The 13,948-nt window shown below is 44.8% G+C and overlaps 1 protein-coding gene across 1 annotated transcript in view; it reads left to right on the top strand.

The window, feature by feature from the left end:
* FKBP9 (FKBP prolyl isomerase 9) overlaps positions 1-13,948 on the top strand; it is a 44,439-nt gene that overhangs the window by 4,655 nt on the left and 25,836 nt on the right. Inside the window, exons 2-4 of the mRNA XM_047763092.1 lie at positions 10,253-10,398; positions 10,805-10,994; positions 11,261-11,406. Coding sequence (XP_047619048.1) covers positions 10,253-10,398; positions 10,805-10,994; positions 11,261-11,406 — 482 coding nt within the window. The remainder of the gene's footprint in view (positions 1-10,252; positions 10,399-10,804; positions 10,995-11,260; positions 11,407-13,948) is intronic.

The raw sequence follows: 13,948 nt of genomic DNA, 5'->3' as shown, positions 1-13,948 counted from the left end.
ACACACGTGGCATCTGAAAGTTCTCAGGCTAGGGGTCAAATCAGAGCTATAGCTGCTGGCCACAGCCACAGCCACAGCCACAGCAACTTGGGATCCGAGCCGCATCTGGGACCTACACCACAGCTCACGGCAGCAGCCGGATTCTTAACCCACTGAGCAAGGCCAGGGATTGAACCTGCATCCTCATGGGTGGGTTCGTTAACCCCTGAGCCATGAAGGGAACTCCTGATTTGGAGGTTTTGTCCAGAAGGAAATGATGGCTGTCGCTCTGCCCAGAGTCATAAACCACAAGGGGCCTTTCTTTCCACAGAGCATTCTTCCTGCATCTGTGCCTGGCACTAGGGGGCAGTTTTCAGCTTATAGGCATTTGCAGTCCCTGGCTCTTCAGCTCTTGGTCACTGGCTTGGACATAATTTTATTTTATTTTGGCACTTCTGTGGGCTTGTTAATATGCTCCGTGCCTGCTGCTCCAGGTCAAAGAAGACTGCCAGTTTCTGTGGGGCTCCTGCCCTCACTCTCCAGTCCTTGGGAGTTCCTTGTCCACCATTCTTATTTTTTAAAGTGATTTTTATTTTTTCATTTACAGTTGGTTTACAGTGTTCTGTCCGTTTCTCCTATACAGCAAAGTGACCCAGTCACACATACATATATACATTATTTTTCTCACATTATTCTCCATCATGTTCCATCATAAGTGAGTAGATATAGTTCCCAGTGCTACACAGCAGGATCTCATTGCTTATCCATTCCAAAGGCAATAGCTTGCATCTATTAACCCCAGATTCCCAGTCCATCCCACTCCCTCCCCTTCCCTCTTTGGCAACCACAAGTCTGTTCTCCAAGTCCATGAGTTTCTTTTCTGTGGAAAGGTTCATTGGTTCCTTATGTTAGATTCCAGATATAAGTGATATTATGTGGTATTCGTCTTTCTCTTTCTGACTTACTTCACTTATGAGAGTCTCTAGTTCATCCATGTTTGCTGCAAATGGCATTATTTTGTTCTTTTTTATGGCTGAGTTTGTTCTTTTTTTTCCCTATTATGTATATATACTACATCTTCTTAATCCATTCATCGGTCGATGGACATTTAGGTTGTTTCCATGTCTTGGCTACTATGAATAGTGCTCCAGTGAACATAAGGGTGAATTTATCTTTTTCAAGGAAACTTTCGTCCAGATATATGCCCAAGAAGGGGATTGCTGGGTCATATGGTAATTCTATATGTAGTTTTCTGAGGTACCTCATACTGTTTTCCATAGTGGTTGTACCAATTTACATTCCCACCAACAGTGCAGGAGAGTTCCCTTTCCTCCACACCCTTTCCGGCCTTTGTTATTTATTGACTTGTTAATGATGGACATTCTAATGGGTGTGAGTGAGGTGGTACCTCCTCGTGGTTTTGACTTGCATTTCTCTAATAATCAGTGATGTTGAGCATTTTTTCATGGGCTTGAGGGCCATCTGTACACCACTCTTGATTCGGCATTTTAGGAGTTCCATAGCATTCCCAGTAGTAGGGGTGTGGGGGACTGAAGTTTAACAGGTTCCTGTTACCTTGAGCAGGCCAAACTAGAATATTGGTCTGTTCCTTCATAGCCTTCAGGCCTGTCTGCAGGCCCTTGAGGTCCATAACATCCAATAATGTGGTCCATCACATGTCCTGTTGCATATATAGAATTGTAGGTGCTCGGACCCAGCGGCGTTCCAACTGTACATGCATCTGAATCACCTGGAGAGCGTGTTAGACACAGTACCTGATTCCGTAGATCTGGGGTGGGGCCTGAGAATTTTGTATATTTCATAAGTTCCTAGGTGCTGCTGATGCTGTGGTCTAGGACCACGTTTTGAGAACCATTGCTCTGAAGGAATCATAGATTCATAACAGAGGTCAACTTCATTTTACGTATTCATTCTTTCAGCAAGTATTTATTGAATACCTACTATTCTAGTTGCTGGGACATAGCAGAGATAAAACAGGCAAAAATCCCTGCCCTCAGGTAAAACTACTTTGTTTAATTCTCTAATAGTGGATACATGTTACTTTACATTTGTCTAAACCCATAGAATGGGTATCACCAAGAGTGAACCCTGATGTAAACTATGGACTCTCAGTGACAGTGACATGTCCGTGTAGGTTCATTGATTTTTCACAAATGTACCACTCCGGTGATATACTCTGCTGATAACAGAGGAGGCTGAGTGTGTGTGTGTGTGTATGTGTGTGCGTGTAAGGGTGAGGGTGGGAATACACAGGAAATGTCTGTGTCATCTGCTCAATTTTGCTGTGAACTCAAAACTTCTCTAAAAAAATAAAATCTATTTAAAAAACTTTTTCTTGCAGCCACACCCAAGGCACAGGGAAGTTCCCGAGCCAGGGGTTGAATCTGAGCAATGGCTGCGACCTTCACTGCCGATGTGGCAACGCCCATCCTTTAACCCACTGTGCTGAACTGGGGATCAAACCCACACTTCCACAGTGACCTGAGCCTCTGCAGTTGGCTTCTTAACCCACTGTGCCACGGCAGAAACTCCCCAAGATAAAATCCATTAAATAAATTCCTGCCCTCAAGTTAGGGTGTGCGGAAGGCCCAGAAAGCCATTCCAACTGGCTTAAGAGTAGAGGGAAGCAAGGGATGGGGGGATGGGGGAGAGATGGATTGGAAGTTTGGGGTTAGCAGAGGCAAACTATTATATGTATAGGATGGATACACAGCAAGGGCCTACTGTATAGCACAGGGAACATAGTCAATATCCTATGATAAACTATAATGGAAAAGAGTATAAAAAAGAATATATATATATATATCTATATATGCTTAATTGAATCACTTTGCTTTACAACAGAAATGAACATAGCATTGTAAGTCAATTATACTTCAATTAAAAAAAAAAAAAGGAGTTCCCATCATGGCGCGGTGGTTAACAAATCCGACTAGGAACCATGAGGTTGTGGGTTCCATCCCTGGCCTTGCCCAGTGGGTTAAGGATCTGGCATTGCCGTGAGCTGTGGTGTAGGTCGCAGATGTGACTCGGACCTGACTTTGCTGTGGCTGTGGCGTAGGCCGGCCAATACGGCTCCGATTGGACCCCTAGCCTGGGAACCTCCATATGCTGAGGGAAGCGGTGCTAGAAAAAGCAAAAAGACAAAAAAAAAAAAAGAAAAAAGAAAGAAAGAAAGAAAGAAAGAAAGGAGTTCCCATTGTGGCTCAGCGGTTACGAACCCAACCAGTATCCATGAGGATGTGGGCTTGATTTCTGGTCTCGATCAATGGGTTAAGGATCTGGAAGTTGCCCTGAGCTGGTATAGGTCATAGATGCTGCTCTGCCTGAAGGCACCCCCTGCCCTGGTGGTGACAACTTTACTTTTTAAAAAATTAATTAGTTAAATTATTTATTTAAGTATTTAGGTAGGTATGTATTGGCTGCTCCTGAGGCATATGGAGTCGCTGAGCCAGGAGTCAGATCCTAGTTGCAGCTGTAGGATCCTTTTATTATTTTTATTTATTTATTTATTTATTGTGATTTCTTGGGCCACTCCCGCTGCATATGGAGGTTCCCAGGCTAGGGGTCTAATTGGAGCCATAGCTACCGGCCTACACCCCAGCCACAGCAACTCAGGATCCGAGCCGAGTCTGCAACCTACACCACAGCTCACGGCAATGCCGGATCCTCAACCCACTGAGCAATGCCAGGGATCAAACCCGCAACCCCATGGTTCCTAGTTGGATTCGTTAACCTCTGAGCCACGATGGGAACTCCAAGGATCCTTTTAACCCACTGTGCCAGGCGGGGGAATTGAACCTGCCTCCTGATGCTGCAGAGATGCCACCTATGGATTTTGTTGAGCTGCAGCGGGAACTCCCAACAAGATTATTTTAAATATTACCCTTTAAAAAAAAAGGAAGTATACTGCATTTTCTCTCATCTGTCCCTTTGTGGATGCCTCTTTGCTGTGGCGAAAGTGTATCGCTGGTGTTAGAAAAAAGTAAATATGCTGGGATCTTCGATCAAAGATTCATGGTCACGGTCCATGGGCCTTGGTTGGCATTTTTCTATTTGAAGGCCCTGGCCCAGGCCATGGCCACTGTGGAAGAAATTCGCTCCAGGGCTGGGATCCTGCGTTGCTGTGGCTGTGGCTGGCAGCTGCTTGACCCCTAGCCAGAGAACTTTGGTAGGCCAAAGATGCAACCCTTAAAAAAAAAAAAGGTCAAAAAAAAATCCTTCTTCTTAGAAGGATTCCTCCTGAGGATCCCGAATGATGAACTGAGAAGACTTTCTGCATCTCTCTGAGGGATTGCAGAGGGGCCTCATTTTCCCCCTCCCGGAAAGAGAGCCCCGGCAAGCTTTCTGTGTCACATACAAGACCTTTTGGGTGCCAGTAAGGCTGACTAACTGGAATTTGATTAGTTCCATTTGGGTCTGGTGCCCACCCTCGTGGGTGGTAAATCCCCTGTTAAGTGCAGGGCTGGGTCTCAGAGAGGAGCCAGTGAGCTGGGCAGCACCTTGGATGGTGTCAGGATGAACGGGAGGGGTTGAGCAGTGGCAGGAAGACCGGTCAAGTCAGGACATGCTCACTTAGGTGGGAAGCATTTGAAGTGTGAATCTTCAGGGCAAGCCTTTCTATAGCAAAGCCGCTGCTGCTTGTGTGTTAGCCCAGGGCAGTTCTGCTAACTTTAGGAAAAGTTCTTTTCCATTCATCTTAGGAGGCTCCTCTGAGGCCATTGGCAGGCTGACCGAATGCCCCCTTTGAAGACTTAAGCATTACTTTTAATTTTTATTTGTGGTTCATTGCAAGTAAGTATACATTCATATTGATTATTTAAGTCAGTTATATTTTGCTGGGCTGAGAACTTGTGTAAAATAAGAAGTATCTGTGGGGAATTCCTGTCGTGGCTCAGTGGTTAACGAATCTGACTAGGACCCATGAGGTTGTGGGTTTGATCCCTGGCCTTGCTCAGTGGGTTAAGGATCCGTTGTTGCCGTGAGCTGTGGTGTAGGTCGCAGACTCGGCTCGGATCCCGCATTGCTGTGGCTCTGGCGTAGGCTGATGGCTACAGCTCCGACTGGACCCCTAGCCTGGGAACCTCCACATGCCGCAGGAGTGACCCTAGAAAAGACAAAAAGAAAAAAAAGAAAAAGAGTATCTGCAGAGATCTGACATTATATCCCTTGTGCAGTTGCTTAAAAACAAAAAGCCAGAATAACGATGTAATGATTTTACTCTCCTTTGCTAACTTTTTCCTGTAATGATATTTTAATGCACCAAAGACCATCCAGGCCACCTGCTCACATGTCAGGGTCTGACCCTCCGTGGAGCTGTGCATGGATGCACTCTCTCCTTTCCCTCCTTTGCGTTCCTGCTCACTTGTCTCTTCTCCCTCACTTTCCTTCTCTTCCATCACAGCGTCCTCTCATTTTTCCATTTGGGTAGCAGATGGGTAGTTTACCAGATCATTATTGGCTTGCCTTTCCTCGGAGCTTCCAGGGTTCATTAGCTTCCGGTAGAGGTGGTTTGTTGGAGGGAAACATTTTGTGCAAAGGATCTGGGAAGCCCAGAGTCACCGTGGGGAGCATGAGGTGTCGGGTGGGAGGCAGGAGGCAGAAACATCAGAGTTGGCCTCCCCTCTTTTGAGTTGGGCCCAAGCTCAGTGGTGGAACTCAGCCTGGGGAGGGTGTTGAATCTCACCTGGGTCCCTGGGGGCTAGGCAGCCAGCTGGGAGGTGAGTTTCTGCTTTTGTGCATTTTTTGGCACCTCCTCCTCTATCCTTAGATCCTTTAGGCCCAGGCGTACCAACAGCACCCTCTACCCACCCCCAGAGGTACTGCATTGTCCCTTAATGTTTCTCTGCACCCCGCACACAGCCCCTTGGTTAAACTTTCCTAGAGCTGCCTAGTTTGGGCAGATTACTTGCTTCCTGCAGGACCTGGACTGGGACATCTGAAAAGGTGTAAATCAGCCAGATGCCAGGACAGGCTGAGTAAGTTCTAATCCCAGTGCTTGCAGAAATAATTTTCATGACCAGTTCTGGGCTGGACACTGCACATGAATTTGTGCCAGTTGTACTGATTAATTAGCGCAGATGCTCAGAACAACCGTATTTTTCCAGATGGTCAGCGTTTTCAGCTGTAGACAAGACTGGTATTTCATTGTTAGTTTCTCATGTGTGTAAATTATAATTTTCTTTCAGAAAAATGTTTTTGATTTTTAGCACTTTGCTTAGGCAGCCATCGAATGAAATGTATGCTTCGAGGCCACAGCAGTTCTTTTACACCTGCTGGGGAGGCCCTGTGCGTGGAGGGGAAGAGTCAGACAGTTCTGGGTTCTAGCTTTTTTCCCCACTTGGCTAACTTTGTGAGCTTGGGAAGGTTTTTCACCTCCAAGGAGCCTGCGTATCAGCACTCACATTAAAGTGTTGTATGAGGAATAAGTATAGAAGAGCTTAGGTTGCCCCTGTGCCTGACACATAATAAATACTCTCTAAACTTGGGTTCTGTGGATGGAAGATAGTATAAGAAAAGGCATGTGTATGTGTGTGTGACTTGGTCACTGTGCTGTACAGTGGAAATGGACACAACCTTATGAATCAATAATAATTAAAAAAATAAAATGTGATATAAATTTGGGTTCTGTGGGTGAAAAATATAAAGTTTCCAGCTTGTACACTGTTGCTATTTGCACATGTTCTGTGCCTGGGGAGTCTGTGAAGCCTTATTTACACACATCTTCCAGTTTTGTGAGGGTTCAGGGTGTGGTGAGGCTCCAGCCAAGTGAAATGGAAGAGCTGGCATTCCCTGGGGTGGATGTTGGTCCCTCAGAGACAGAGGGCAGAGGTGCCAAGCCGAGTTGGGCACAAAGCTGACCATGTGCTTTTGTCCTCTGGCTTGTCAGCCAGAACTTGACTCTTGCTTTCTTTTCACTGACCTTGGAGAAAGGAAGGCTGTGAAATGGACCGTAAAACTAAGAGAAAGGGAAGGAGGGGGCAGGTCTGAGGAAGCGGCCCTGACGGCAGGTGAGGTGCACGGTGCTGCTCTCCTAAACTGTCTTCTTTAGGGACCGCGAGGAAAAGGTGGAAGTAATTTACCCAGTGAAGGGCAGCACATCCTAATGAGGTAAATTCCCGCAGCTCATGACATTTTATTACACAGGTACGGTTGGTTGTTCCTCGGTGTCTGTGGAGGATTGAGTCCAGGACCCCTTCGGATACTAAAATCCTCAGATGCTCAAGTTCCTCATATAAAATGGTGTAGTATTTGCATATAACCAAGGCATACCCTCCCATATATTAAAAATTTTTTTTAATTAAAAAAAATTTTTTTTGGATCTTTTTCTACGGCCACACCCGCAGCATATGGAGGCTCCCAGGCTAGGGGTCTAATCGGAGCTGTAGCTGCCGGCCTACACCACAGCCACAGCAACACGGGATCCGAGCCTCTTCTGCGACCTACACCACAGCTCACCACAAGGCCGGATCATTCACCCACTGAGCAAGGCCAGGGATTGAACCTGAAACCTCATGGTTCCTAGTTGGATTCGTTAACCACTGAGCCACGACGGGAACTCCCCACATATTTTAAATCATCTCTAGATTGCTTCCAATACCAAATACAATGTTAATGTTGATGCTACATAAATAGTCGCCAGTGCTTGGCAAATTCAACTTATTTTTTTCCTTTGTGGGTTTGTTCGTTTTTTTTGTTTGTTTTTTGGTTTTTTTTTTTGCCACACATGAGGTTCCTGGGCCAGGGACTGAACCTGCTCCACAGCAGTGACAATGCCGGGTCCTTAATTAGCTAGGGCCACCAGGGAACTCCTCAAGTTTCTGCTTTTTGGAATTTTCTGGAATTGTAAGAAGTATTTTAAATCCCAGTTGGTTGAATCTGTGAAATGAAATCTGAGGCTCCAGAGGGCTGACTATATTCCGTAATCATTTTGAAATTAAGAGAGGATCAAAGACAAATTAAGTCACCTACCCATAGATTACCATGGATAACATTTTCACATCACCTTGTGGGTTTTTTTCATTGTTGTCTATATATGTAAATTCAAAATGGGATTATTTTATACTGTGGCTCTGTAACCTGCACTTTTCCTTTAATGTATATGTCCTTCTATGCCAATGATTAGAAATTAAAAAAACAATTTTATTGAGGTATCATTGACGTATGACATTGCATTAGTTTCAGGTGTACAACATAATGATTTGGTATTTGTATTTGTTGCAAAATGATCACACTGTAAGTGCAGTTAACATTCATAGTTAAGGAGTTCCGGGAGTTCCCGTCGTGGCGCAGTGGTTAACGAATCCAACTAGGAACCATGAGGTTGAGGGTTCGGTCCCTGCCCTTGCTTAGTGGGTTAAGGATCTGGCGTTGCCGTGAGCTGTGGTATAGGTTGCAGACGCAGCTCGGATCCTTCGTTGCTGTGGCTCTGGAGTAGGCTGGTGGCTACAGCTCCGATTCGACCCCTAGCCTGGGAACCTCCATATGCCACGGCAGTGGCCCAAGAAATAGCAAAAAAGACAACAGCAACAACCAAAAAAACATAATTAAGGAGTTCCCGTGGTGGCTCAGCGATGACAAACCTGAGTAGTATCCTTGAGGACGTGGGTTTGATCCCTGGCCTCACTCAGTGGGTTAAGGATCTGGTGTGACCATGAGCTGCAACTGCTGGCCTATGCCACAGCCACAGCAAGGTGGGATCCAAGCCGAGTCTGTGACCTACACTGCAGCTCACGGCCATTTGACCCCTAGCCTAGGAACTTCCATATGCCATGGGTGTAGCCCTTTAAAAAAAGGCCAAGGAGTTCCTGTTGTGGCTCAGTGGTTAACGAATCTGACTAGGAATCATGAGGTTGTGGGTTCGATCCCTGGCCTCGCTCAGTGGGTTAAGGATCTGGCATTGCCATGAGCTGCGGTGTAGGTCACAGACATGGCTCGGATCCCGCATTGCTGTAGCCCTGGCTTAGGCTGGCGGCTACAGCTCCGGTTAGACCCCTAGCCTGGGAACCTTCACATGCCACAGGTGCTGCCCTAGACAAGACCAAAAAAACAAAAAAAAACCCACCAAAACCCACCATTCATTGCTAAAAAACCATGCATAGTTAAACAATTTTTTTTCTTGTGATGACAATTTTTAAGATCTACTTTCTTATCGACTTTGAATATGCAACACAGTATTAACTATAGTCACCATTAAGTATGTTCGCTACATAGTATCATAAACTGCGGTAATGTATAGAAATGCTGTACATTACACCCCTAGAGCAGAAATCTGTTATTTTTAATGACCACAGACATTTTAGTATATGTCCTTGCCTTGTATACACTCAGTGCCATACTCTTGAACTTCTAAGTTATTTCTAGTGTTTCATTATTAAAAACCAAGCCCTGTAGTCGCTTTCTTAAACACAATGTCTGAAACTCTGCGAGTGTCTCTGCCAGTTTATAAGACATTTGTAGGCAAAGTCCACGCCTTGGACTTTTTTAATGTTCCCCCAGAGCACCTGGCACAGTCTCCTAATAGGCTCCCTCTCGCTGCTGCTAAATTTGACACTGAAGAGGAGCAGAGTTTGGATCATAGCCATGATGCCATTGTTTATCTTCCTATTTAAGGCCATCACCAGTTAGCCTTTAAAACTCATGTGTGAGTGATTTCAGCCTACATCAAACCTTCTAGAACCTGAAATCGTTACTCATAGCACTACTGGCCATAACCCTTAGGTTTTCAGAGCACTTTTCACATTGTTATATCGTGCAGGTCTTAGGATGGGCTATTATTATCACTCATAGTTTACAGGGGAGGAAGCTGAGATTAAGAGAATTTAAGTGCCCTTCCTCCTATACCACGCTGCCTCTTTGCTTAACTTATTGACTTAAGAAAAGAAAATTTGTATTAATTTGCACATTAGTGTATCTGTGATGTTGCTGTTAGGTACCAATCACATAGAAACAGAATAAACTCTTTTTTTTAAATGGAAGAATTGGTAGCTATTTCACAACACACTTAACGTATACTTTCTTCTAGAGAGAGTTATGCTGATGTTTACTTAACTAGATTTGCTGGCAATATTCAAGGTAATTAAAACATTCCAGCCCTGCAAGCGTGTCCAGTGAAGACATTTCCTGCATCAGTAACTCCTGTGTGGGCGTTTGGCTTTGCACTCTGTCCATGGGTACATTTTTACAGGTTGGTTTCCCTAAGAGAAGAGTTGGTTAGACTTTTCCTTCTCTCTCCCTACCTTTGGGTCTTCAGCTATGACAGAGACTCCACTTTCAACGTGTTTGTGGGAAAAGGGCAGCTGATTGCAGGGATGGACCAAGCCCTGGTCGGGATGTGTGTAAATGAGAGGCGTTTTGTGAAGATCCCCCCAAAGCTCGCCTACGGAAGTGAAGGAGTTTGTAAGTATCTGTTCTGTGTGTGTAAACACCCTCTGCCGAAACGACCAGAACATCTGCAGGCTCTTCAGTCAGTCAGACTAGAGAATCTTTGGAAGCTTTAGGTTGGGGGAAATGAGAAGCAGTGAAAACACACAACTAAAATTTCACCTTAAGTTTATTTACTCTAGAGATGAAAGAAGTGTTGTTAACACAGGTGTATTGAATGTAACCCTTGTTGAGAGGAAAATGTTTTTTCGCTTTTCTTTGAATTTCATTTGGAGGAAAGATGGAGGGAGCATGGCTCATTTTGGAACTGTAGGTGACTCCTTGAGCCCTTTTGGCTTCCGTTCACCACGGCAGCATCCTAGGTGTTTATTCGTCTGGCCCGAAAGGCCGCAGCTTCTTAATATGAACTCTTATTTTCTAGCTGGTGTTATCCCCCCAAATTCAGTGCTTCATTTTGATGTCCTTCTGATGGATATTTGGAATTCGGAAGATCAGGTTCAGGTTCACACTTATTTCAAGCCCCCCAGTTGCTCTCGGACCATCCAGGTGTCTGATTTTGTAAGGTACCACTACAACGGAACGTTCTTGGATGGGACACTGTTTGATTCGAGGTAAGTTCCGCTACTTGTCGTGATATCCTTGAAATGCCCCTTCGTTCCTTCTGTCTCATCTGCTTTTTTTGCCCATGGGGAAACCTGCAAAGGGACTCTTCCCAACTGCTCTGTGATTGGGAGCAAAGATGTATGCATGCCTTTTCTCCAGGGATGACCAAGGGTTCCTTGGTCAGCTGAGTGCTTGGGTAACAAAACCCTTTTGAAAGATGAGTTAGAAATGCCCGCATGATATGGAACTTTTCCCCTTTTTCATTGGTTTTCAGTCACAATCGCATGAAAACATATGACACATATGTGGGAATCGGCTGGCTGATTCCCGGCATGGACAAAGGGCTGCTGGGGATGTGTGTGGGGGAAAAGCGCATCATCACCATACCTCCTTTTCTGGCCTATGGAGAAGACGGAGATGGTAAGTGCTTCTGGTTCTTCCAGCCACTCTCAGCTGTCCTTATTTCTATTGCAGTGGTTAACTTACCACGCGAAACCCGCCAGAGCTTTTGGTCTAGACGTGCAGTGTCCAGTATGAGAGCCACTAGCTACAGATGGCTATTTACATTTAAGTTAAAAGAAACAGAAGTTCAAATTCTGTACCTTGGCCATACTGCCACCGTTGACATACTTAAGTGCTGTCTCCTGGACAGTACACCCCAGAGCATTCCCATCTGCAGAAAGTTCTGTTGGACGTTGCTAGTCTAGATCATCTGCTGTCTGATGAGTAGGTTGTGGAATTCTCCACCTATTCACGGTCGTGGGTGTCCTAAGTAAGCCGTCTGCCATTGCCTCATAAGCTATGTCCTTGGACACCAACCTCTCCAGCCTTTCCCTGCTGTGAAAAGAGATTTGAACGAGACAGGAAAAGGTTGTAGACATCAAGGTAGAAATTTAGCGGAGTTCCCGTCGCGGCACAGTGGAAATGAATCCGACTAGGAACCATGAGGTTGCGGGTTCGATCCCTGGCCTTGCTCAGTGGGTGAATGATCCGGCGTTGCCATGAGCTGGGGTGTAGGTCCCAGACGTGGCTCAGATCCTGCGTTGTTGTGGCTGTGGTGTAGGCTGGCAGCTGTAGCTCTGATTTGACCCCGAGCCTGGGGAATCTCATATGCCTCGGGTGCAACCCTAAAAAGCGGGAAAAAAAAAAAAAAAGAGGTAACAATTTAGCATATGCTGCTAGAATTGTCTTTTTTTCACTGATTTGTACCTCCTGGATGGGTCTTACCTGTGACATTAGCTCCATGAGGACAAATGCAAAGCATAATTTTAGAAAACACATTAATTTGAACTAGTGTCCAGTTTGTAGTTTACTGTGAGAGCAAAGAGAATACTGGCTGATAAATAGAACTTTTTTTTTTTTTTTGCTATTTCTTGGGCCGCTCCCACGGCATATGGAGGTTCCCAGGCTAGGGGTCAAATCGGAGCTGTAGCCACCGGCCTACACCAGAGCCAGAGCAACACGGGATCCGGGCCGCGTCTGCAACCTACACCACAGCTCACCGCAACGCCGGGTCGTTAACCCACTGAGCAAGGGCAGGGACCGAACCCGCAACCTCATGGTTCCTAGTCGGATTCGTTAACCACTGCGCCACGACGGGAACTCCTGATAAATAGAATTTATCTCAGCTACTCATGTTTGTATTTCAGGCACATTTAATCGCACTGACAGGCTGATACAACCGTGGGTCTTCCCTGCATTTAAATAAGCAGATATATGTAGTTAAGAATAGAAATGAAAACATGATGCTATTTAAGAAGTTTACTGACAGTGGTACCCAACTTCTAATAATTCCCTAATATAATGTTTTCCAAGCTATGCTTCCTGGCTCTTGGTCTACAAAGCAGGAGGTGGGGGGCCTTCTCTCCTGTCCACCTCTGTGTTTATTATTGGGGATCTGTAGATAGTTTCTTTAAAAACCTGCTAAAAGGAAAATAAAGCTTGAAAATATATCTTAATTTTTATAATTGCCGTAAATATATCTTAATTTTCTCTTCCCTAAACATGTTATTATCCTTAATGATACTCAAACTGCCTCATCCTTAGCTAATGCAAGGTCATTCTCCTTGGCTCCCAAATCCTTTTGTTGTCTTCCACATGAATATGATGTACCAAATAAAACTAGACACCTAGCATGACATGAGAAATGTGATTTATTTATTTCAAATAAATAACACTTTTGGGGAGTTCCCGTCGTGGTGCAGCGGAAATGAATCCGACTAGGAACCATGAGGTTTCGGGTTCAATCCCTGTCCCTGCTCAGTGGGTTAGGGATCCGGCTTTGCCGTGAGCTGTGGTATAGGTTGCAGACGCGGCTTGGATCTAGCATTGCTGTGGCTGTGGTGTAGGCCGGCAGCTGTAGCTCCTATTGGATCCCTAGCCTGGGAACCTCCATATGCTGTGGGTGCAGCCCTAAAAACCAAACAAACAAACAATAAAATAAAATAAATAACACTTTAAATATTTAAAACAAATAGTTTATTTAAAGTGGTTATTTTAAAATGCTTTATATTTTGATACTGTGCTCAGCTATCCAGATATACATTTAAATAGGTAAATTGTATAGTGTGGGAATTATATCTCAATGAAGTTGTTCTAAAAAAAACTATGGAGTTCCCTGGTCGCTCAGTGGGTTAAGGATCTGGCATTGTCATTGCTGTGGCTCTGGTTACTGCTGTGGCTTGGGTTTGATTCCTGGGAACTTCTGCATGCCACAGGTGCAGACCAAAAAAAAAAAAAAAATATATATATATATATATAGACATATATTTGTTAGGAAAAAAAATTTAAAAAGCAAGCATGCAAATGGTACATGGTAATGCTAGAAAAATTGAAACCTTGGGATTACTTTTTTAAAAAAATATTTATTTATTTTTTGTCTTTTGTCTTTTTAGGGCCACACCCATGGCATATGGAGGTTCCCAGGCTAGGGGTTGAATTGGAACTGTTGCTATTGGCCTAC

This window comes from Phacochoerus africanus, chromosome 16 (genome assembly GCF_016906955.1).
Source record: "Phacochoerus africanus isolate WHEZ1 chromosome 16, ROS_Pafr_v1, whole genome shotgun sequence".
Classification (NCBI taxonomy): Eukaryota; Metazoa; Chordata; class Mammalia; order Artiodactyla; family Suidae; genus Phacochoerus; species Phacochoerus africanus.
The sequence above is the reverse complement of the archived record's forward strand: the minus strand, read 5'-3'. Positions and strand labels throughout refer to the sequence as shown.